Here is a 24,840-nt window from a genome sequence, read left to right on the forward strand (position 1 = left end):
TCGTGCTGATTTATCCCAAATTGCACTCGAAATCATGTGATTACCTATACTTATTACTATTATTATTATGATTATGATTATTATTATTATTATTATTATTATTATTATTATTATTTAGCAGAAAAACTAACGCGGAGAGATTTCGACGTTTCGATGACATCCTGTCATCATTATTTTCTTGATAATGATGACAGGATGTCATCGAAACGTCGAAATCTCTCCGCGTTAGTTTTTCTGCTAAATTTAATAACAAAAGTCAATCTTATACGTATTATTATTATTATTATTATTATTATTATTATTATTATTATTATTATTATTTTCGCATTTTGTGTATGAGTTCATTGCAAATTTATAACAATTATGTTTCACGTTGCGTGAAGTTACTAAGTAATGGTCACCTAAAATGGTAAACACTGAATTCTCTCTTATTTTAAATTAGAAAAAAAACAGTCATGCCAGGTTTGATGGTCATTTTCATTACATGCAACGTACTAACAGCGTACGTTAAATTTGTGTTGAAAGGAAAGGGACAGGAAATTCGAGGTCAGTTTCCTCATTAAGCCGGCGACACACCTGGCGATTAATTGCCGATCGCGGCGATCGGCGAAAATCGCTCGGTCCGGCAATTGCGATTTTCGCTGATCGCGGAGATCGGCGTATAAAATCGCTGACATCTGGCATGTCAGTTATCGGTGATAAAATTAACCGGCATTCGCCAAGTGTGCCCGTTCCCGCGATTTTCTACATTCATCGCTGCGGATCGCCAGAAAGGTCAACCAATCACGTTGGGCGCTTTTATCACATGACTTTTTAAGGTGGGGCTCTACCTGAATTTGAGTGAAATTTGAAGAGGTTTTAAGAATGGATAGAAGAAAGAAAATGATTTTTGGAACACTAACAGATAGTCGATAACCACGCAAGAGCACCCCAGGTTGCTAGTGGACTAACTTGGTATCCGTCTATTAACTATTAACTACAAATTCTAATTTTAAAACTTCACTAAATCTTCAACATTTCTTATTTCTTTTAATTTTACCAAGCTTTCAAGAAAAATTATTTCCAACCAAATATACCTAAAAATCACCCAAAAATTCATAAGACACCCCAAATCATTGATTTGTGTTATGAATGGAGGGTTTTTGCATTGCTTGAAATGCAAACAAGATATTTCCATTTGACCGATTTTAATCGGCGTGAAAACGGCTTTCAGGTGAACCCCCACCTTAAGACGAACATTTTCAAGAAAATCCTTGATGTAATCGACATCAACCTAAAAGATGTCAAGAAATCCACGCGTTCAAGACTTCTGTCAGGGTTGTGAACGAAAAAAGTGATTTTATGACGTTATAGGACGAAAACAAGCTTCGCACGAAAACGAGGCCGTGCCTCGTGCACGTCTAAGAAAATGTGTCCCACATGGGAGGGAAAGACGCTGTCGCGTCCTATATATAATGTTTTCAGCATCATTAGGTTTTCGGAGCTCCCTCGGCGGGTGGACCGGTGAGGGTGGGACTCTGCAGAGACTCTGCGCCCAGTAACTCTACCCCAATGAGGGGGGTAGGGGGGAGCAGAGACGGGGAAGCATTTTGCTCAAATTATTTTTAATTTTTTTTATTGTTATATTAACATGTTAAAAGGCGCATTTTAACTTGTATCTACTTCAGATGGATGTATCTGCCACTGTAAATTCCATTTAAATGTTAAGAAAGCTATGTTCTTGTCCCCCTTTAATTCGCCGTGATCGGCGTATAAAATCGTCAGGTGTGTCGCGGGCTTTATGCTCAAGCGAAGTACACGGAACTCATTTCCCGGCTAGGTTACATCCATTTAGTAAACCCAACAGTTTGTTTGAGGGGACATCTTTTCAGATGGCCTTAATTGCCCAAGAAATTTGGATTTATCTGGAAAACTAACTCAGTTTTCTTCGGCAGATTGTCAGCTCAAAACTCTGCTAACACGAGGAAACTAATCCCTTTCGTTTTCGAAGGAGCAAATATGTCGTTACAAACGGAAAAAAAGTCAGCTACTTTTTTCTTAAAACCAACAACAACTAGTAAATTCGGTGAATACAAATACATTTATTCTAAAGTTCGTCTGCAAAAAAGCATCCGAACAGACCAATCGATATTCAGCAACTTTTACAAATATATCTTTGAAAGCTGGATACCAAACGAGCTGGAAACAAAAGAGAAAACATTTTTAGTATTTTGCTTTTGTTGTTGTTTGTTATTGTCGATTATGACTAAGAAGCAAGGAAAACAAATTAGAGCTCTTAGCTCAATTAACTAGCCAATAACTAAGCGGATACTTTTTCGAGCGAATCAAAACACAGGTTATCAAATGGCCTTCTATCCTTTGCTTTGATGGACGGTTGTTTATTAGCCTATTTTGAAAATGGATTTGTTCATTTTCAGTTTAGAGCTTCGATCGACTGTAGTTTGAGTTAAATGAAGCAAAACTTTATGAAATGGTAAATGGAAAGAAGAACTTCTAATAAGACTAGAAGGCTTAAACAATGGAAAACCGAGAGTTCACAGCGACGAAGTTGGGCTTCGAGGACACATGTCGCCCCATGTAACGGAATCCGGAATCCGGAATCCACAGAAATTTTCACGTTGGAATCCGGAATCCAGGACATTTTTTATGTTGGAATCCGGAATCCAGTGAGCTGGAATCCGGAATCCACTAAAGTTTTGGAATCCGGAATCTACTTGTGTCGGAATCCATTTGTGTCGAATTGTTTTGGTAGATTCTTCTATTTTTCTACCCAGTCACCTTTTAGCGGTCCACCTCTGACTCTTCTACACTTGCGACACTCGAAACACGTGTTCGAACTTGTCCACGTAGGACACACCCCTCCCCGGGGGGAGGATATTTTCCTCATGACGTCAGCTTCAAAGCATATGCGACAAAAAAAAATGCTCGAATATTCGCTCATTGACGCTTTCGAGTGCTTGCATCGGAAGTTTTTTTGAAGTGAAAAAAAAAAAAAAGTTTTTTTGAAGTGTATCAAGTTGAATCACGGTGGTTTTTAACTTCACTTCGGTTATGGGAAAGCACAAATCAAAGGAAGACAGGTAAGTTTACAGAAGTTTAGATAAGTGAAGACAAAAAGAATCCGGAAAGAAAATCCGTCCTCAAATCGAAATTAAAGTGACTTCTCGATCGATCTCGAGTCTGATAATTGAGAGTATTTATTAGAACAGAGCAAAAAGTAGTTGAAGCCGAAATTAGAAGTAAAATGAAACTTCAGAAGCTTGAATGACTTGTTGATACTTCAAGAAACTTTGTTGACTTTTAGAAAAACTCTAGGCCGGAACAGTTTTCTGTAGTTTTGGGGCTCCATTTTTCATTTTGATCCGTTGATATTACGACTTTAAATCAGAAAAGTGAATCGTCGAAAAGGCAGATTAATGAAAAACTATTTCATTTTTATGGGCTTTTCGTTTTCTAGTTTTTCTCGATGTTTTCTTTAGTAAGAGTCCAAAACCTCAAAGCGCTAAGCGATCTAAGGTCTTTGACATGCTCAGAAAAACAATGGTCGGTAAAACTCAAGTAAAACTGATGGTTAAAGAACAAGTATGTACGGTGCTTTGTTTGAATTACTAGTAGAATAAAACACCATTTTGACTCTTTACGAGTAAACGTTTCGACGCAAAGAAATAATTGAATGTAAACTGTTAATTCTAGCTCAGAGTTCAGTTAGAGCAGTTAGCCATGATAGAGTCATGATAGCTAACTTTCGATAACTTAATAATCACGAATAATCTAAATTTAATAATTCGACGCAACATTGTCTACAATTACCCTTTTTATAGTCTTAGACGGGTCAAATAATTGCATTTTACTCTCTTATCAAATGCTGGAAAACATACTGCGTTTCCAAGTATTGACAAGTGGTTCCAAGTATCTGGCAGTAACACATTTCGACACATTTTGAACATGATAATTATATAATGAAGGTGAGGAGAGAGAAGGGAAGGGGAGGGGGAGAGAGTGGTGTATTATAAAGTGACAACCAGGATGAATGAATGAATGAATGAATGAATGAATGAATGAATGAATGAATGAATGAATGAATGAATGAATGAATGAATGAATGAATGAATGAATGAATGAATGAATGAATGAATGAATGAATGAATGAATGAATGAATGAATGAATGAATGAATGAATGAATGAATGAATGAATGAATGAGCTAATGAACTTTATAAATGTGTCGGGAGGAGTGTAGCCGAGGGTAAAAACCCTCTACTAATAGCCCACTTTGGTAGCGACAGTTATACAAGTCTCATGCATGGGATGGAAGAGGTAAAGCGCCCTCCTTATGCCTAGTTTTGTGACTTTTGACTAGGGACATAAGCGGAAGCGAAAGCATACGATTTTAAGTCAGTGAAAACAGGCCCAAAATACACACTTATAGTTAAGCATGATGCTTTGAACAGCCACCTTTTAATAAATGCATGTGACGGCTTGCGCGAAAGAGACCAAGAAGGATTGTTATATTATTAGATGTGTCGAGTAATAGTCCTTTCTGGTTATGCTTTGCATATGTTGTTTTCCCTAGCATAAGAGGAACATAATCATAATAGGAAGCATAAAAAAGGGAAATTTTGGATTTTTATAAGCTTTTACACTTATGCTTATATGCCCGCTTTGACAATGACATAGCGATGTTATGCATATACTTGTGCATATTTCGCTAGTGGAACGAACCAGGCTTTAATATAATAAGCAACCATTCGCAACCATGTTTAATGAAAGTCTCAAAAGCAAAACCCTTTCAAAAAGCGCCGCTCATCATGATCTCTACTGTAACGCTCAAGTGGACGATGAGTAGAACTTTTTAAATTTAGTTAACGCACTTCCTAAGAATCAAATGACAAAAGCTTTCTCATTTTTGTGACGTGCATTAATTTCTAAGGGAAAGTCATTTTCCTAATAAACTAAGGGAACGAACGTTTAGATTTATAGCTTGTGCATCATTTAAACTTTCCATTGATGCCACTGATTTATGCAGAAAGTTACGTTATATATTGTAACTAAGTTTGAACATTAGCCGTCAATATTTGTTGTTCGGTATTTGTTGATCTGCATGTAAACGGTATAGGAATTGCCACTAAATACTACATGTGACGTTGCTCGATATTTTTTGATCATTTAAATGGTATATAAGAATTGCCAGAATAATACATGTGACGTTGTTCGATATTTGTTGATCATGTAAATGGTATATAGGAATTGCCAGAATGACGTTTTCAAAATGTTTTGTTCTATGAGAGGGTATCGGTGTTTTTTTCCCAACGGAATCATGACTTATTGTTCAACTACAATATGGGATAAAGGTATGTGTTTTGTTTAAAATATTACACTAGAGCTGAAAATACGAGTAGAACCAAGGACGCCGTAATCTGGATTCCGAATTATTGGAATCCGGAATCCGGAGGGTTGGAATCCGGAATCCAGTGAATCCAGAGGGTTGGGATCCGGAATCCAGAGGGATGAAATCCGGAATCCAATACCTCTGTGGATTCCGTTACATGGGGCGACACATGCGAAAATCGAAATATTTGTGCGCTTCTAGGAATCCGCAGAATTTTAAAGTTTTGTAAATTTGTACTGAAAAAAAAAATCTGATTAACTTTTTTTTTGGTATTCCCACAGTTTTTCGCGAGACTTTTGTAAAACGTGCTCCTCACTGGCAAAAAAAATTCGCCTCTCAGTGAAAATTGTATGCGTTTGCTTTTCAGGCATAAATAAAGGCTTATCTGAAGACATTTTTCATTTATGGAAGCTTTTTGTCTATTTTTCTCTGTATACGGCGGATAAGACACTCTGCAGGGTTTAAAATATACTTCACGTTAAATGTTGTGCAAGGTTTTCGTACACCTCCCAAACTAGGCTGTGCTTAGAGTGTTCATATTCGCTTGTACACGAAATCTTTGCACAGATTGAAACTGCCGGATAGTGACTTATCCACGGGATAACATTATATGGCCTTTGAATAACTGTGTCAGGAGTATAGCTTAGTGGCGGCTGGTTCTACTATACTGTCCTTTTGTTTATGCCTCTGTTATCTTTGATTCCCTTACAAATAGACAAATCTCAAGTCTTAGATGACGTAAAGAGGGAAGTTGCCATCGGAGTGAAACTGAAAAGGTCTACAAGGAGTATTGCAAACAGCAAGCATTTTAATAAGTCATCAAACCTAAAAGAAGTTTTGGAGGATGTCATCACAAGCTTCAAAAAGATTTGCCATAGCAGTGGAAACGTTTGTCCACGAGGACGACCGGGACCACCAGGGAGGAGAGGGAGGAAAGGATCACAAGGGATGATGGGAACACCTGGGAGAAGCGGAAAACAAGGAATTATGGGTCCACCAGGAATAGGAGGAGAAAAAGGAATTAAAGGAGATACTGGAGCACCTGGTATTCCAGGAATGAAAGGTGAACCAGGAGAATCTATTTCAGCACCAAAAATAACAATGTCCTCTTCTCAGTTGACTGTGAATGAAAGCACCACAGCTTCGTTACTGTGCTCTGCCTCGGGAAATCCCGCTCCACAAATCACCTGGTCCCGAGAGAATGGAGTGTTACCAACCAACAGAACTAAGGTGACTGCAGAAGGACTGATGCAAATTAATGACGCGCGACTTGAGGATGCTGGGAAATACAAGTGCGTGGCGCGAAATATTCTGGGAAGGAAAGAAGAGGTCACCAGTCTTGTTGTACAAAGTAGGTTTTCTGTATTAAATTAACTGTACAAATTTCGCAGAAAGGTACTGGGAAGGAAAGAAAAGGTTGTCAGTCTTGTTGTACAAAGTAAGCATTATATATATAACTCTGCAACTTTTGGTTGCGTAAGGAAATGTTTTGGTTGGTTCATTATAATAAAAAAAAAGAAATACCTTTTTTTATCTAGTTCTGCAATGATTCTGCTAATATTCACCTTTTTCAACACAGAGAGAATAATTACTAAATGCTGATTGGTCAACACAGAAGGCATTGTTTTTCTTAATTTTCGTTTTATCAAGGCGAAATTACTCACTCCTGATTGGTCAAGCGCCCGGTAAAATTCTTGATTCTGATTAGCAGATACACCACTTCAGGTTTAGGAGTTTGACTATTAAGCTGCCGATAACCGGGTTGTTTGTGGAAAAAAGTGGGTCATGAAATTCAAGTGCTACAGCTGAAATTTCCACCGAGTCTTACAAGTAACATCAATGGATTATTTGTGTCTTTCATTTTCAAAGTTATCCGAACTACCTTCGTCGCGCAATTTGGGAAAAACGTAAAAATACCCGTGGAATTTCTTTTTGGCTTTCTGTTCTCAACTGCTTAAGTTGCGTAAGTATAACTGCGAGGGTCTTTCTTCTAATAATCTTTTACCCGCGGGTCAAATACATGTTTCATATATTCGTATTCATTTATTCATCCTTCATGGGTATATTACGAATTCACAAGATGAGCAGTTCCTAGTTGTCTTGAATAATTCAGTTGGTAGAGCACTGTACCGGCAACGTAGAAGTCATGGGTTTGAATCTCGTTCCGAAGCCTCAATGTTTTTTCTTTCGGGCTTTCTTTTCGCAACTGTACGTTTAAGTTGCGTAAATAACTGCAATGGCCCTTCTTTGATCAAGAAAGAAACATGTCAATGAAAAAAGAAATTATATATAGAACATTCAGTATGTAGCAAGAAGAGTGAAAAAAAACATACAAAAAGAAAAACAAATTAAATAAATCCAACTCCTTGGGACAAATTTTCTCCATTAAACAAGCCCTGACTCGACATAATGGACATATGACCTTGCGATCGACGTTAGGATGCTTTACCCACTGATCCTCCAGGTGATTCGTGGCTATTGAAGTCATTTACCATGTGCTTTTGGTAAACTTTCCCTCAGATACTACTATGACTCAAAAAGAATTTAAAAAGCGTGTTTTATCAGCCCCCAGAACGAAGGAAGCGGCATCCTGGCGCCTGTCGTATATAAACCTAGGTAGATTACATAACTTATCACCAGGCTTCCAATACTAGCATCAATGGCGAGAGCCACTTCTGTCGGAAACCATTTTTTTTTTACCATATGCTCATGATTTGAAGTGCACTTCATCCTTCTGAACATCCTTTTTTTTTTCTTTCCTTTAATGCAGGTAAACCTAAGGTTTCTCTGTCGTTTGGTCCATTTTACGTTGAAAGGGGCGAAAACGTGGCCCTGCCAGTATGCCACGTGACCAGTTTTCCTCCAGCAGTGATCACGTGGGCTAAAGTGAACGGCAACCTTGCGCAAACGAGTGCTCTGAGGGTTAAAGATGGACAGCTGTCAGTAATAAATGCCCAGAGGAAAGATTCGGGTTCGTACAAATGCAAAGCGACAAATCATTTAGGAGAAGATTCGGCCGTTACTCAGCTCAATGTTGTGGCTGTTCCCCAGTTCACAGTCCGACCGCCCTCACGGCTCAGCGTGGAAAGAATGCAGAATGTTACAGTCCGCTGTCAGGCTACAGGGGACCCACAGCCAAAAGTCACGTGGACGAAGGAAAGCGGAGAGTTGCCTGTTAGGAGATCAGAAGCTGGTGTGGATGGAACACTAAAAATTTGGAATCCTGTAGAAGAGGATTCGGGGATATACACTTGTGTTGCTTCATCGAAGGAGTTCTTTAAGGCTTTTTCTGTTATGCGATTGACTGTAACAAAAGGTAAGGAAGAATTCATTTCTAGGATGTTAGGGACCTTAATTAAGCAGTAACGGAGACGACGGCAACAAGAACGTCAGAAAACAATAGTTTTAATTAACAGAACACTGGCTTTGCGCGTGCGTTAGACACTTCCGTTCATTTCTTTGTCGTCCTCGCAAACAACGACGTGAAATGACCACATTTAAGGTTTTATGGAGAACGTGAACGCATGATGATTAATTCTACGTTCTCTTTCTGAACTTTAAAGACGCCCCTAAAACGTTAACTCCTGTATAGTTTGGCCGAATTCCACAAACTAAATGAGTATAAATCATCGAGAAATTTTTAAATGCCGTTTTCGTTGACATCATCGTCGTAGACGTAGTGATTTGATATCCATTGGAATAGTTGGATGACGTCACATCTGATCATGTATATAAGACGTATGATTACTTGATTAAAGATGATTTCACAATTCTACAATGGCGACGAGGGTCAAACTTCAACGATAGGGACTTTTATCGCTCGTAACCAAGTTTGGACGGGACACTTCAAGATTCACAATGGCTATGAACATTCAGCCGATGCCTGCGTTTGAACCACGTAGTGATTCAACAAATAGAAGCGCACGATGGACACAATGGCTGGACCGCTTTAATACCTACCTTGTCGCTGCTAACATAGCAGATGCTACTCAAAAACGTGCATTACTTCTCTACCAAGCTGGCCCTGAGGTATATGAAATTTTTAAGACGCTACCAGACACAGGAGAGGCCAAGAATTTTCAAAAAGCAGTTGATGCCTTGACGCATTATTTCGAACCAGACAAGAACCGAATTTATCAAGTGTATTTGTTTCGCCAAGCGACCCAACAATCTACTTAGTCAATGGACAAATTTCACACGCGCCTCCGGCGATTAGCAAAATACTGTGAATTTTTTGACGGACATTGATTTTGAAATCAAAATGCAAATTGTGTGCAACGGAACGTCCACCCGAATACGCAAACGAGCTCTCCGGGATCCAGGCTATTCGCTAAAGGACATACTCGTTGATGGTCGGAAAGCACAAACTAGCGCGGTACAAGCTAGTGAAATGGAAGGACAATTTCATCGTCCGTCAGTAAATGCAGTCGCCACAAACCAACGAAAATGTTTTCGATGTGGCTTTGAGTTTCCACACGAACGTCGGCCGTGCCCGGCATTGAATTCGGTCTGCGCGAATTGTGGAACTGAAGGCCATTTTGCCAGGGTGTGTCGTAAAGATAAGACACTCCCCGCGAAACAAAGACCTGAACAACCTCGTGTGCGAGCAAGATACGCGCACCCCCAAGACAAGAAATTCCAACAGAACCTGCAGCAGGCCCGGGCTGTTCAAGAGGCCGAACCGAAATCTAGTTTCGACGACAGTAGCTCCGATGAGAATTATGCTTACACGATACGCCAGGATAAGATACCGACCCTCAAAACAACGGTTAAAATGAACAAAAATGACGTCTCGTTTCTTGTTGATACTGGCGCCACCGTTGACTTAATTGATTCTGCAACGTATGATCGCTTGAAAGGAAATGTACCCCTACGGAAGAGTTCAACAAAGATTTATACTTATGGGTCGAGAACGCCTCTCCCTTTGAAAGGTCAGTTTCAAGCGACACTTGAATCCAAGAAGCGTTACACGGTTACACAATTATATGTTGTTGAGGGCATGGGCGGCAATTTGTTGAGCGCTTAGACGGCTCAAGATTTAGAGTTAATTAAACTCATTAACACTGTGTCAAGCATCCCAGCAATTACTAAAGATAACATGCCCAGCGACGACTTGATGAAAGATGAAAGTGCACCGCCATCTTCAGACATGACACAGACACCCATCAAGGGTGAGACACAAAGTGCCGCCACGTCAAGTGACCCCCATATTCAAGAGATCCTAAACAAATACAGCACAGTCTTTGACGGACAAGGAAAATTGAACAATCAACAAATTGGACTGCACATACGAGATGATGCCAAGCCAGTTATTCAACCCCAACGCAGAATCCCGTACCATATGAGAAAGGAGGTGTCACAGGAACTACAAAAACTGCTAGAACAAGACATCATCGAAGAAGTAGTAAATCAACCAACTCCGTGGATCTCTCCGATCGTATGCACGCCAAAAAAAGACGGGGGGACTCGCGTATGCGTTGACATGCGAGAAGCAAACCAGGCCATTGAACGGGAACGACATGTCATGCCAACCTTACAGGATTTCAAGGCAGAGGTCAACGGATCAAAATTCTTCTCAAAGCTCGACTTAAAACAAGCTTATCACCAACTTGAATTGGAGCCGGAAAGTCGCTTCATTACAACATTTTCTACGCATGAAGGGTTGTTCAGATACAAACGCTTGAACTACGGAACTTGCAGCGCTGCAGAAATTTTTCAAAATGTCTTAGAGAAAAATCTCCGAGACATTCGAGGCGTGAAAAAAATTGCTGATGACATAATTATCCATGGCAAAACAAAGAAAGAGCATGATGAGGCACTTGAAAACTGCCTAAAACGTCTAAAAACGCTCAATCTTCAAAGGAGAAAAGTGCTGTTTCCTTCAGAAAGAAATTAAATTCTATGAGCTGATATTTACTGCTGAAGGCACCAAGCCAAATCCGGAACGAATCAGTAAACTGGTCAATGTAGCCCGTCCCACAAATTCAAGTGAGGTTGGCAGTTTTCTTGGAATGGCAAACACCTGTCATGAATACATTCCGAACTATGCAACAATTACCGCGCCACTTCGAGACCTAACGAAAAAGAACTCTACCTTCGAGTGGAAGGTTCCACAGCAGAAAGCTTTTGAGCAGCTGAAGAAAAAGCTTACCCAAACACCAGTTATGGCTTACTATGACACTAACAAACGAAGCCTTGTAATCGTCGATGGTTCGCCTCATGGGGTGAGCGCTATTTTGGCACAGAGGGACCAACAAGGTCAGCCGTACAAAATAATCTCCTACGCCAGTCGAGCCCTAAGCTCTGTGGAGAAGAGGTACTCCCAAACTGATATTGAAGGACTTGCCTTGGTTTGGGGCATTGAGCACTTCCGCATGTTCCTACTGGGATCAGAGTTTGACGTCATAACAGACCACCGAGCCTTGGAGGCCATCTTCAACAACCCACGGTCAAACCCTCCTGCCCGCATACAGCGGTGGATGCTGAGGCTTCAACTATACAACTTTAGAGTAATCTACCAGAAAGGGCTATTGAATGAGGCCGATTACTTAAGCAGACACCCAACTTCGACAACGCAAACGACTCCGGACGAAGAGCAGATAGCAGAAGAACATGTCAACTTCATCATTAATCACGCGATCCCCAAGCACATGACAATTGAAGAGGTCAAAGAGGCAACCGCTCGGGATCCCGTTCTGACTAGAGTAAAACAAAGCATGCAAAGTGGAAGATGGGATGATCAAGATCCCGAACTCAAACCATATAAACAATGTGTTGACGAACTAACGCTCAACAAATCAGAGGACATACTCCTGAAAGGTACGCGATTAGTAATCCCAGCAGAATTGCAAGAAAGAGCAACCGCACTCGGACACCTTGGTCATCAAGGCCTTGAGAAAACCAAAAGTCTGTTGCGTGAAAAGATCTGGTACCCAAACATGGATAAACGGGTACACGAAATGATTGACAAATGCGTCGCCTGTCAGGCAGTGGGACCAAGCAGCGCTCCTCAACCAATGGAGCTCACACCCACTTCGGACACTACATGGGAAAGCGTTGCAATAGATTTCTACGGTCCTATACCCCAAACTGGAGAATACCTACTTGTCGTGATAGACACGTACTCAAAGTTCCCAGAGGTCGAAATAGTCAATTCTATTGAGGCAAGAGCGTGCATACCGAAACTTGACAAGATCTTCGCAACCCACGGCCTACCAAAGAAACTCAAAACCGATAATGGACCTCTGTTTAACGGACATGAATACGAAAGATATATGAACGTCCTTGGCATTGAATGGCAAACAAGCACCCCACACTGGCCCCTAGGAAACGCTAATGCAGAGAGCTTCATGAAACCACTCGGTAAGCTGATGAAAACTGCACAAATCGAAGGGAAAAAATGGAAACAAGAACTCCAACGATTTCTTCTGAGTTACAGGTCTACTCCACATGCCACAACAAAAGTCGCATCATGTGTTCTACTGTTCAATCGAACAATTAGGGGGCAGTTACCTGAATTAGAGCACAGGAAAGCTCTCAACAAACACGCAATTGCAAAGGAGAACATTCGAACCGCGAGACAAAAAAACCAAGACTACTACGACAAGCAACACCGAGTGCAAGAATCAGCCATACAAGAGGGTGACACTGTCATTTGTCTACAACAGAAGAAAAACAAACTCACGCCCCGGTTCGACCCGGAACCACTCACAGTTACCACAAGAAAATACAACATGGTCACCGCCGAAGCGACCAATGGCCGAACAGTTACTCGGAATATCTCCCATTTCAAAAAAGTAGACAGGGAGGACAGTGATGATGAATGCGGTGACTTACAGGCGGAATCCGAACAAGAGAAAAGGCAAACGAGAAAATCCGAGCGAATTCGACGACCGATCATGAGATATGGTTATGACTTGTAACACGTGTCCATGTTCCAATCAGACGCTTAGACAGGCGAAAACAGTTATGACTATAGTTTTGTTTTTCAGTTTTTCTTAAAAAAAAAAAAGGGGGGGGGGGGGGGCGATGTAGTGATTTGATATCCATAGGAATAGTTGGATGACGTCACATCCGATCATGTATATAAGACGTATGATTACTTGATTAAAGATGATTTCACAATTCTACAGTATCTAATTGAGGTTCCTACAGTTCCGGCCCTTCAGGGTATTCTTTTATCCACATGACATCTTATTCATTTTTCTTTAACAAAGTGCTCATCAAACTGGCTTTACAAACACATCACGTGTTGTGGAGTAACATATCACCGGTAGCGACATTTCGTGGTGTTTTTACATGAGATACAGTGCGTCGAAAGTACGTCGGGTCTGGACACTGGGGCGAGAGTTAACATGCGTTCAACAAAGGGAAAGTTGGAATTGTGCACAAATCGCTACACACTGAGTCAAGCGAGCGTCCATGTCAACTGTACAGAATGACCTTTAGGTAATAGGGTAATTCAAACATCCTGTGTTCCCAAAAAGAAATGAACCCATGATCTTACAGATTATTGGTTGCAAAGCTCTACCACTGAACCGTGGGGGACCTGTGAGGTGATTGAGGTCATTAGAGTTGGAGTTATGTGCCATAGAACCAAGATTAGGCAGATACCAACTACGACAACAGGCTTGTAAAAACAAACTAGTAGCTGCATCGTGCGGACACTTCAAACGTAGGTGAAGAATTAATCTAATGATAGATGATGGAAGATAATGCCTTCCATTCCCATTAAGAACTAAAGCCTTGACATTGAAAACTGATATTTATTAATAAATATCAGGGTTTTTTTTTTTTTTGGAAACAGGTATATAAATATACCTGCTTCACATACAATCTATAATAGGGAAATACAACCCCGCAAACTTTGTTTTTTGAAGTTTATACTTTAAAAAAATATTTATCTTTTTTAAACAGGAAGGAAATTGCACACCTGGTAATGTTGCGTACCGCTAGCGTGTCCACTAAAAGCCGCTGACCTTCCAAATGATCCCATTGTTGTACGCATATAGGCGCGCCCATCCTCGCCCCAGGCTGCGCCTTTTTTTCCAAAGTCAGCCACTGTTTCTAGATTTTGTCCTTCGCAACCAAATTCTCTCTTGTTACCAAAGAGGAGCGAATCTATACGATTGTAAGTGTAAGCTTCTTATAAATACGCCTTTTTAAATGAGTTATGACACAGGTAGCCCAAGCTCGAAATATGAACGCTAGTTACGCAACGGTTGAAAAATATAAGGATTTGTATGGGAGAAAAACGGTTTATTTTAGAGGCTAAAAATATGAACGAATTTTTAAATAAAAATCACCCACCTTACTTCTCTTGTGTATTTCTTGCCTCTGATGTGGTTTTTAGGGTGATTAAGCGCGATTCCAGTGAGTTTTAGTTCCATCGCTCTCTCTCTATATATATCCTAGAGAGAGAGCGATGGAACTAAAACTCACTGGAATCGCGCTAAATCACCCTAAAAACCACATCAGAGGCAAGAAATACACAAGGGAAGTAAGGTGGGTGATTTTTATTTAAAAATTCGTTCCTATTTTTAGCCTCTAAAATAAACCGTTTTTCTCCCATACAAATCCTTTTATTTTTCAACCGTTACGTAACTAGCGCTCATATTTCGAGCTTGGACTACATGTGGTTATAACAGTTAAAAATATAAATGTAAGCCATAAAGTTAAGCAAACTGTGAGATAAGTATAGATAAATGTATCAACTACTAGAAATAAGACACTGAAAAAAAAATGATTGCATTTTTGAACGTATGCACAAAAGAGCAAAATTAAAACTCGCAAAAATCAAAGTACAGCCTTAAAAGCAATCCATATTTGTTATAATCAGCTGGGATTTATCGTCTCCTTTTTACAGAATGTTATAACAAATTATGTTCAAAGTAGACTGCAGATTATTGTCAGTTTTGTTTTTCAGCATGTCAGCCTGTGGGCGTCGCGGACATCAACACGATACCGGATGACAGAATTACAGCAAGCACAATCCATCTTTATGATTATCGGCCATACTACGGCCGACTGAATGGAAAGAGGGGAAATCAAAAAGCATGGTGTCCAAAGACTAATAATGACAGAACAGATTACCTTCAAGTTGATATGGGTGCAGTGCGCATTGTTTGTGCAGTGGGAACACAAGGAGGAACGGCGCATACTTGGATCACCAGCTTCAAGTTAAAAGTTTCGTTGGATGGAACAACGTTTAACTACTACATGGAAGACAATGCTGTAAAGGTGAATAAGTTAGCTTAAATTCAATCTTACTTGACCTTTTACTCCAAGAAACAACGAAATAGAAAATCCAAAAGCGTTCTCCTGGGTTGATATGTATTACTTAGAAGCCAATATTTTTGATAATAATAATAATAATAATAATAATAATAACAATAACAATAACAATAACAATAACAATAACAATAACAATAACAATAATAATAATAGCAATAATAATAATAATAATAATAATAATAACTTTATTAAAGTGTCAAGAAATGTAGCTGAGGGGAGAAGTCCCCTCTACTAATAATGGACACCTAACTAAATTCTAGCTAAAAAAAGAATTAAAATTCACATCGCAAACCATATTAATAATATTTCATACATCAATCTCATCAATGAATGTTTTCAACACGTTAAGTTGACTTCCCATTTATTATATCATCTGTCGAAAGAAACTCTAAATGTTTCAGAAAATTTATATCTGGTTGACTTTCGAGCTTAATTATTATTACTATTAATCATTCGGATAACGTTCTCAGATACAACGAAACGGCGTCTGTTAGAAATGACTTGATTACAGTTAAGAGCAGAAACAACTTACGTCAAAGAACTTTCCATTCCAGTGTTGTATGCATATGAAACAACACTGCATGTAAAATGAATGTACTACAACCCTCAACTGGCTTAACCTAATCGGGGTGCGTTGCCACTTAGGATAGTACACAATAATTACCAGGAAGTGAATTAAAACAGGAATTGTTTCCATTTGTATGCATAAACAAGAGCAAGGACTAAAAAGAAAAAAAAGGAAACAAAACAAACGGTTATCGGGCGAATAAACAGCTGAAGAGTTAACACCGAGATCTGATAAAGTTTGCAAATCGCCACAGTGCTCCGTTAATATCTGTTACAGGTTGTTATTATTATTATTATTACTATTATTATTATTATTATTATTATTATTATTATTATTGTTATTATTATTATTATTATTATTATTATTCTCTATTATTTTTTCTAATAAAATAACAATAATGAAATAACTCTATTATTTACAAGAATAAAATCTACTAGATACAGTTTGAATTCTATTAAAACCTGAGTGATTTTACAGTTTGCTGTCATAAAATTGTAAAATATCAACATCTCATATATAAAAGCTAATTCATATGGGTTTGGTTCAGAAGATAAAAGAAAAATTTCCACTGATGTAATAAAAATATATATACCCTCATAATAAACATATTCTAAATAAATGCTCAATCACAGTGTTTCCAATCATTCACTAGTTCAGACTGACAAAAAAAAGTCACTACTTAAATTCTGGCTTGCGCAGTTTCCCATGTAATGTCAATGACATTCCCTATTATTATTATTATTATTATTATTATTATTATTATTATTATTATTATTATTATTATTATTATTATTATTATTATTATTATCATTATTATTATTATTATGTTTTATACATTTACATTTATTTATTCATCCTTCACGGGTATATTACGAACTCACAATATGTCCAGCTCCCAGTTATTAGAGCACTGCATTGGCATCATAGAGGTCATCACGAATTCTTCGTATGATTTGCAGCCATTCCATACTTTCGCATGCATCTAAAAAGTTCTTGAGATAACACTTTTTCACATTCTTTTTCTTGTAGCTCTGTTTATTCTATTGATCTACCTGTTTTTTTCTGTTCTCTTTAGGTGTTCCAAGGAAACAAAGATTCAAGGAGCATTGTGAAAAATTCCCTCAGCAGTCACGTGAAAGCCAGATTTGTCCGATTCTATCCTGTGACATACAATTGGTGGCCTTGTTTGAGCGTTGAAATATTTGTGTCAAAATAACCATTTTTTATCGCGTTTGTTATCGGTGAAAGGATTTTACGTTAGTCAGGACAAGTATAGAAAATGAAGGTACTAATAATGTGGCTTCAAATCAGTTCTGAAGTATTACTTGACAAATTGTCCACAGGGCAAGCGCTCCGCAATATTTGAAAGACTCGTCATTTCCTTGAAGTAAGGTGTAGAAATGTGAACCTTTTAGCTTTTTTTTAAACTTCTCCAAGAATAATTAATGATTTGAGGAGCTATGCCAAAGAGTGTTTCGTCCGATCTCAAGACACCTTGAAGTTGCTGGTAAAAACTCGGCTGCCGCTTTTTTAACTTACTTCTGGATCTCAGTGTTTGGAAATTGGATGAACCGTTCTTCCCCGTGTTAGATATATTACTTTCACTCTAATTGGACTGCAATCATGGACAGAGTCTAGCTTGCAAGGAACGAAAAACCTACATATTATTTGTGTTAATATGACCAGAATGAAAACAGGCTAGGTAAAATAAGATCCCCCCTGGCCTTCCTGATCATCCTATATTGTTTAGAAGTCGTTATGAGCGAGGCCTCTCTTCATCAGAGGAAAGAACGCTTGGTAAGGGATGTGAAAGGTTGAAGAGTTCTTAATGTACGAATTTAAGCTATTGGTTTTATAGTTGTATAAAAAGCGGCCTCTTATTTGCAATTTTTGTTTTAATATATTAAAATTTATCTTTCGCCTTTTCCGTATTCTTATTGAAAATTTACTAGCAAACTGTTGATTTTTCCGAGAGGGTTACAAATCTGCAGGATTTTAATATGACTGTAAAACGCTCGCATTCCCTGTGGCATTTGCTACTTCAAATTAGATTTGAAGAGTGGCCCCGATTAGCACTAGGTATTAGGTACTTTTGAGACTCAAAAAAAAAGTCCGATTATATTTTTATTTTTATATACAGTCGAACCTCCCTTTGCGACCACCTCTCGTAAGCGACCACCTCTCATAAGCGACCACTTTTCCAAAATACCAAACGTTTTCAAGTCAAATCACTATAGATGGAACCTCTTGTAGGCGACCACCTCTCGTAAGCGACCACCTCCCGTAAGCGACCGCTTTAGAGATGATTGTTTAAAATTTTCCATTGTTTTTAACCTCCCGTAGGCGACCACTTGACACGGCACAATCTGCTGTTTCTCTCACAAGTGGAAATTGACTGTAACATATTAGCACCCATCATTACAGCGGATGCCGTATTACTAAAAATCCCACAGCCGGAGCTACCGGAAGTGTCTCCCGACATTGAAACAAATGTTAACATATACATACACTATGGTACACTGAAATAAACGTTAATCAGGTTGAATCCCTTATAGGAAAAAAGCTCTCTTATCTGGTAAATAGCATACATGTACATGCACGACCGGTGATGACTCTCTCAACCTTGTATTATTCAACAGAAAAATTGTGGCGTTAAAGAACGTCAACTGGATTATGTAACAAACAAACAAACGCCAAAGTTGTTGATGTGTTACGCTTGAAATGTAACATTGCAAAAATGCCGTTTACTGTTTGGTCCTAAATCAGGCAGTCTAAAGAAAAGCTTTTACTTGAGGTTTCGATAAGCAAGGGCAAAAGCCGTTAGGAGTCTGCAATTACCATCATGTAAATTACCCGGAATTTAGACTCCCCCCCCCCCCCCCCCCCTTTGTGGTCTGACCTCTGGTAAGCGACCACCTCCCGTAAGCGACCACATATCCTTGACATTATGGGTGGTCGCTTACGGGAGGTTCGACTGTATACAACAAGTATTTCTGGGTAGTTGTGTTCTTCAATATGAAACACAATAAAAATGGCTTTTGCTAAATCTGAACCTAAATCAGTCTGCTTTTCATGAAGAATATTTGATTTGATTCTACTGCGAATCATGCAAATTCTTCCTGCCCCGTTCGTGTCAGCCTGCGTGGTAAGCGTTGGGAGAGATACACACTTTATGGGCCTCAGGAGTGCGCGCGTGGAACGAGCGAGCGCGAGTGTCTCCGCGCCAGATTTCTAGCTTCTGCGAAACAGAACTGCATGCTCTCTTTGCAAAAACAGTCGCTATTCATTCAAGTTTCGGTAATGCTGAGAACTTCCCCGCTCTTCCTCAATGACTTGTATCACCTAACGTAGCGTGGCATCAGGCGATATATCGCGGCGCGGCTGGACTTGTCTCCGGATCGGTGGACATGAAAGTTTATGAACTTTGTCAGCTACTGAAATTTCCACCCAATTGACTCTTTGAACCAGATCTTCGAACAGCAGCAGCTATTCTCTGCCGACTATCGTCCACGCTCCCTGTAAGAGATGACCTCCCAGTAAACTTGAACATCAACAGCTTGCCAAATAAATTTGAAGAGATCAAGGAATGGCTGGATCAGAAAGCTTTCGACATTCTTTCAATTCAAGAAACGAAGATTGATAGGACATTCCCTAACTCGCAATTTCACGTCGAAGGTTTCAAACTATTTCGACGCGATAGAGTGAAAGGTGGGGGCGGGATTGCTGTTTTCATTAGTGATAACATTATTGCAACAACTAGGAAAGTCGCATGCACTCATCTAGAAGCCCTACTATTCGATCTACGTATTGGTCAAAGACAGTTTGCACTACTCAGCGCTTACAAACCACCTTCAGTTGACAACGAAACTTTCACGAAAGATCTGTTTACAGCGCTGGACCAAGCTACTCTTTTGAGTGACAACATTATTTGCATCGGGGATCTAAATTGTGACATACTTCATCCTCTGCATAATAATAAGCAAGGTAAATGCCTTCTGGATATCTGCGACGTTTATGATCTAGATCCTCTGATAAATAAACCTACAAGAATATCAGAGAACAAATCGACCTGTTTGGATGTTATCCTTACTAATGTTCCTGCCTTCATGAGAGAATCTGGGACTATCGAGACCGGTCTGAGTGACCATTGTCTTGTTTATACCGTGCTAAACACGAAACTATTGCGACCTAGATCGGAAAGTATTTTCAAGAGATCGCTAAAAAAATTTGATCAAACAGCATTTCTGGACGACCTCAGTAGAGTGCCTTTCTGTGCTGCCTATGTCTTCGAAGATCCGGATGATGTATATTGGTGCTGGGAGAAACTCTTCAACCAAGTGCTTGACGATCACGCCCCTATTAGGAAAGTAAATATGCGCCAATCAATTGGATCCAAATTTATAACCACAGAAATTCGACACGCTATGAGAAAGCGTGATCGTTTTAAAAAAACTTTTCATAAAACTAGACACCAGACTGATTGGGAAAACTATGGTCAGGCTAGGAACAGAGTTGTCAGCATGAGGAGAAAAGCGGTACAAGAACACTTTAGAAAAGTCTGCGAAGATAGAGGCGGTAATCAAAGAAAATTTTGGAGCACTATCAAACCTTATTTGAATTCACGCAAGAGTACAAATGACAGTCGTATTGTTCTCAAAGACAATGATATGATTATCAGGGACCCTCAAGAGGTGGCAGAAACTCTGAACAATTTCTTTACAAGCGCCGCACGCGAAGAAACCGGTCAAGCAAAACCAACTCCGAATTATAGTCACATTGCTGACCTTTCTCGCATACAACAAAACTTACCAGCTAAACCTCCATTGTCCTTAAAGAAAACAAATTCCACCGAAGTAAAAGAGGCTATGATGAAGATCAAAACAAACAAAGCAACGGGCTGCGATCAAATTCCACCAATAGCAATTAAAGCATCTGCTGAAGTTCTATGCCACCCTTTCAGCGAACTTTTTAATTACATCCTAAACAAATCCAGGATACCTCAACAATGGAAACTCGGAGAAGTTACACCTGTCTTCAAGAAAGACTGCTCTTTGACTAAATCCAATTACAGACCGATCACTATCTTGCCTTCATTGTCAAAAGTTTTTGAAACGCTAGTTCATACAAGAATTAGCCCCTACTTTGAAGATATATTTCACAAACACGTATTCGCATATAGGAAACATCACGGAACGGATACTGCTTTACTTAGCCTCACAGAACAGTGGAGAAAGGAATTGGACCAACATAATATCATTGAAATCGTGTCGATGGATCTTTCCAAGGCATTCGATACCTTGCCACACGAACTGCTGGTGGCCAAGCTCAAGTCCTATGGAACTGACGGCAAAGCTACCGATCTAGTTCATGACTACCTTGCAAATCGGCGTCAGCGGGTCAGATTAGGAGATCAGTTTTCAAACTGGGAAGAAATCTCAGTGGGGGTCCCACAAGGCAGCGTACTGGGCCCACTATTTTTCAATATATTCATGAACGATCTTGTCTACGCTGTCAAACAGAGCAGACTATCTGCGTACGCAGACGACACGCAAATATTTTTCGCCGCCAGTACACCAGAGAAAGTTGAAGAAGTGATTAATGCAGATCTTGCCCATGTCGATCAATGGTATGAGCAAAACGGCATGAGGAGAAACACTTCCAAGTACCAAGCAATAGTAATGGGAAAGACCCAGGTTAGGCCGCAGTTCCATTGCGAAGACATTGCTATTCCAATTACTGAAGATCTTGAAATGCTCGGAGTTACAGTAGATGACAAAATGAAATTTGAGAAGCACATAGGCAAAATATACCGAAAAGTCTCCCAGCAGATTGCTGTACTTAAGCGAATGAAAAAGATTCTTCCATTCGAAACAAGAAAGTGTCTTTACCTCGCATTTATCATCCCTCATTTTAACTACTGCTCAGAGACATGGCATTTCAGCAACAATAGTGCCATTGCTAAGCTAGAAAAAGTTAATGAGCGTGCCCTCCGTTTTGTCTTTAACGAAAAACAAAGGCCCTACTCCGAACTACTCAACAAAATAGGTTTACCATCACTTGAGAATCAACGCCTCGCAAAAATAGTTTGCACAGTTTTTAATGCAATTAATAATGAACATGCACCAAAAAGCATAAAAGAACTGATCGGTCTTAGAAATAATAAATACAATCTAAGAGGAAGTGACATTTTAAAGCGACCAAAGGCCAGCACTACAACTTATGGCCTTAAATCGTGGAGGTTTACGGCACCAAAACTCTGGAACTCATTACCTGACTCAAGCAGAACAGTGACTACTTACAAGGCTTTTAAAAACAGTATCAGAACACTAGATCTGGCAGGTCTACTATGATCGAGTGAGCTTTTCACCGATACGAATTATTGTAGTTTTTTATATCCATTTATTTCTTTATTGTAAATTTTTGTTTTACGTATGATGATTAATTTGTATTAGAAATTTAAATTTTACCTAGTATGCCATTTGATGTTTTTTAATTTGTATTAGTTATTTTAATCTTTTAGTGTGAAATACCTGTAAACTAGCTGGTGAGCCTAGCTTGCTGGTCTCACAAAAGCTAAGCGTATTTTCACAATAAACTGCTATCATCATCTATCAACTGCTATCATCATCATCACGTGCACCCGACCAAGGCCTATGACCCACGCCCCCGTCAAAGCCAACCGAGCAAGAAGTAGCCTGGGACCCAGAACTGTTGCTAAGTCCATTGGCGGGCAGTCCCTTTGCACTTCCCCGGTTAATGCTACCAGAACTTGGCGAGTTGAGACTACCACCTCGTGAAAGCGAGGCACCGGAAGCACATTGAAGCGTTAAGAGTTGAGTCCGCGCTTCACCCAGAGCATCGGTCAGCTCCAGCCGTTCGTGGCACTCGCGCCGAACAGTTTCTTGTAAAAACGCGACCTGTGAAAGAAACCATTACTGCTGTAAGATGATTAGCAAAAAAAAAAAAAAAACAAAATGATTTTTTTAATGAAATAACCCATAGCGTAGGCGCACCATAAATCATTAACCCTTAAAGCCCTAACGGTGATCAACATCAAATTTCTCCTTGTAATATGAATGCTTATCCAACCCCTGAGGTAATGAGAATTAGAAATATGATCGCCCAAGGTGAACTTTCTTGATATTTTAAGAGAGACTGTCCCTGAAGACCGCGTGAATTCAGTAAAATGTGGCACATGCTTCAAAAATTCAGAATCTTTATATTTCGCTCAGAGATACCCTATGATAAGCCAACAAACGTGATATATTTTTTTGTTCAAAGCTGGTTGTCTTTTCAAGAAAATTCTCAAAAACTGTAACGGGCGCCGACCGTCATAAAATGGCGGAAATTAGTGCGCCGAGTAACAACACAAGAACTTCGCTCGTGAAAAGCGCAAAAGGAAGCACGGTTTTTTCGAATTGGTATATTTGTGTAAGAGACACTGGCAAATGATTTAAGTCTAAAACCAGGATTGTTTACTTAAAGGGGAATGCACGGCACGAGTTTGAAAATCACCAATATTTCATTGAGTAAAAATCTCATTTTGGAGCAGTTTTGCAATAAACATTTTTCCCATGCGGTATAACTCAGAAGCGCTTGAGATTACGGTTGTGATTAGTAGAAATGGTCTTCTTTTCAAGGATACAAAAATTAGTCTGGGGCTCTTAACTTCTGAACGGAAAAAGCACGCTCTATGTCGAGAAAATCACAAACACAAATAATCGAATTAGAGTCTCTGTTATCGAAGCCAATATTCCAAGCAAATCTTAGTGCGTAGCACCGTATTTGATTAGAAAGGTAACATTACAAGTTTACCTTGCAATACTTGTGGCTGTAGATTGCTTTTCATTGCCACTCTCTCTTCAAAATTGTTATCTTCCCTTCGACCATACCAAAGCACACAATCAACAACCATACGTATGACTCCTGCATGAAACATTACAGTTCCAGACAGATTCAACCATATTTGAGTCTCCACACAGCTACAGCAAATGAAGTAACTCAATTGTACGATTAAGAACGATGATTCAATTATCTATAGTCGCAGATGAAGAAATTTTGCAGCCCGAAGACGCACACAAGCGGAATCTTCTGTAGAATGAGACGATCATGTTTGTCACGCAATGAGGCCGAGCGCGCAGGACACCCAACAAAACTAACAACCAAGTTATAATTTTATTCCGCGGCAGTTTGTCTGCGTATACGGACTTCAAGCTTAAAATCCCCTGGTTGACATGGTACTAAATCTGTTACCAGCTTTTTATCTTTTAGGATGGGATTTTTTAGTACAAATTTTTTACAAGCAGATTCTTTGTACATCGTGCACGGGCAGTGGACAGAATGGTACTGGCACTGGTGTCAAATGGCCACACCCTGTCCAGCTTATAGCCCGGCCTTGCCTGCCTTTATCGACAAGACTAAAACAACAAAAGAGAACTGCATTTAAAGGCTGTGACAATTACTTCAGTAATTTCTTTATGATAAGAAAGTTCGCGCGTTGTTTAAGCTACGCTCAAATAAATCAATCATTTATTAAAATCATCTTTTATATTATTCAGATGTACACTACCCGTGTTTAGCGAAAGCTATTC

The 24,840-nt window shown here is 39.4% G+C and overlaps 4 protein-coding genes and 1 pseudogene across 5 annotated transcripts in view; 4 read left to right on the forward strand and 1 right to left on the reverse strand.

The window, feature by feature from the left end:
- Positions 1 to 49, forward strand: part of LOC146473818 (uncharacterized) — a 2,067-nt gene extending 2,018 nt beyond the window's left edge. The window contains exon 1 of the mRNA XM_085117914.1: positions 1 to 49. This exon is cut by the window's left edge and continues 2,018 nt beyond it. The gene's annotated coding sequence lies outside the window, so the exon portion shown is untranslated.
- LOC146473817 (uncharacterized) overlaps positions 1 to 17,545 on the forward strand; it is a 20,276-nt gene extending 2,731 nt beyond the window's left edge. Inside the window, exons 2-5 of the mRNA XM_085117872.1 lie at positions 6,104 to 6,739; positions 8,159 to 8,704; positions 15,314 to 15,627; positions 17,325 to 17,545. Of these exons, the coding sequence (XP_084973998.1) occupies positions 6,104 to 6,739; positions 8,159 to 8,704; positions 15,314 to 15,627; positions 17,325 to 17,465 (1,637 nt within the window). The 3' untranslated portion in view covers positions 17,466 to 17,545. The remainder of the gene's footprint in view (positions 1 to 6,103; positions 6,740 to 8,158; positions 8,705 to 15,313; positions 15,628 to 17,324) is intronic.
- Positions 1 to 24,840, forward strand: part of LOC146473810 (hemicentin-2-like) — a 163,549-nt gene that overhangs the window by 122,576 nt on the left and 16,133 nt on the right. The window lies entirely within an intron of this gene.
- Positions 1 to 24,840, reverse strand: part of LOC146473814 (uncharacterized) — a 60,730-nt gene that overhangs the window by 31,111 nt on the left and 4,779 nt on the right. The window lies entirely within an intron of this gene.
- Positions 1 to 24,840, forward strand: part of LOC146473815 (uncharacterized) — a 68,277-nt pseudogene that overhangs the window by 27,304 nt on the left and 16,133 nt on the right. The window lies entirely within an intron of this gene.

This window comes from Pavona decussata, unplaced genomic scaffold (assembly GCF_977016875.1).
Source record: "Pavona decussata unplaced genomic scaffold, jaPavDecu1.1 SCAFFOLD_92, whole genome shotgun sequence".
NCBI lineage: Eukaryota > Metazoa > Cnidaria > Anthozoa > Scleractinia > Agariciidae > Pavona > Pavona decussata.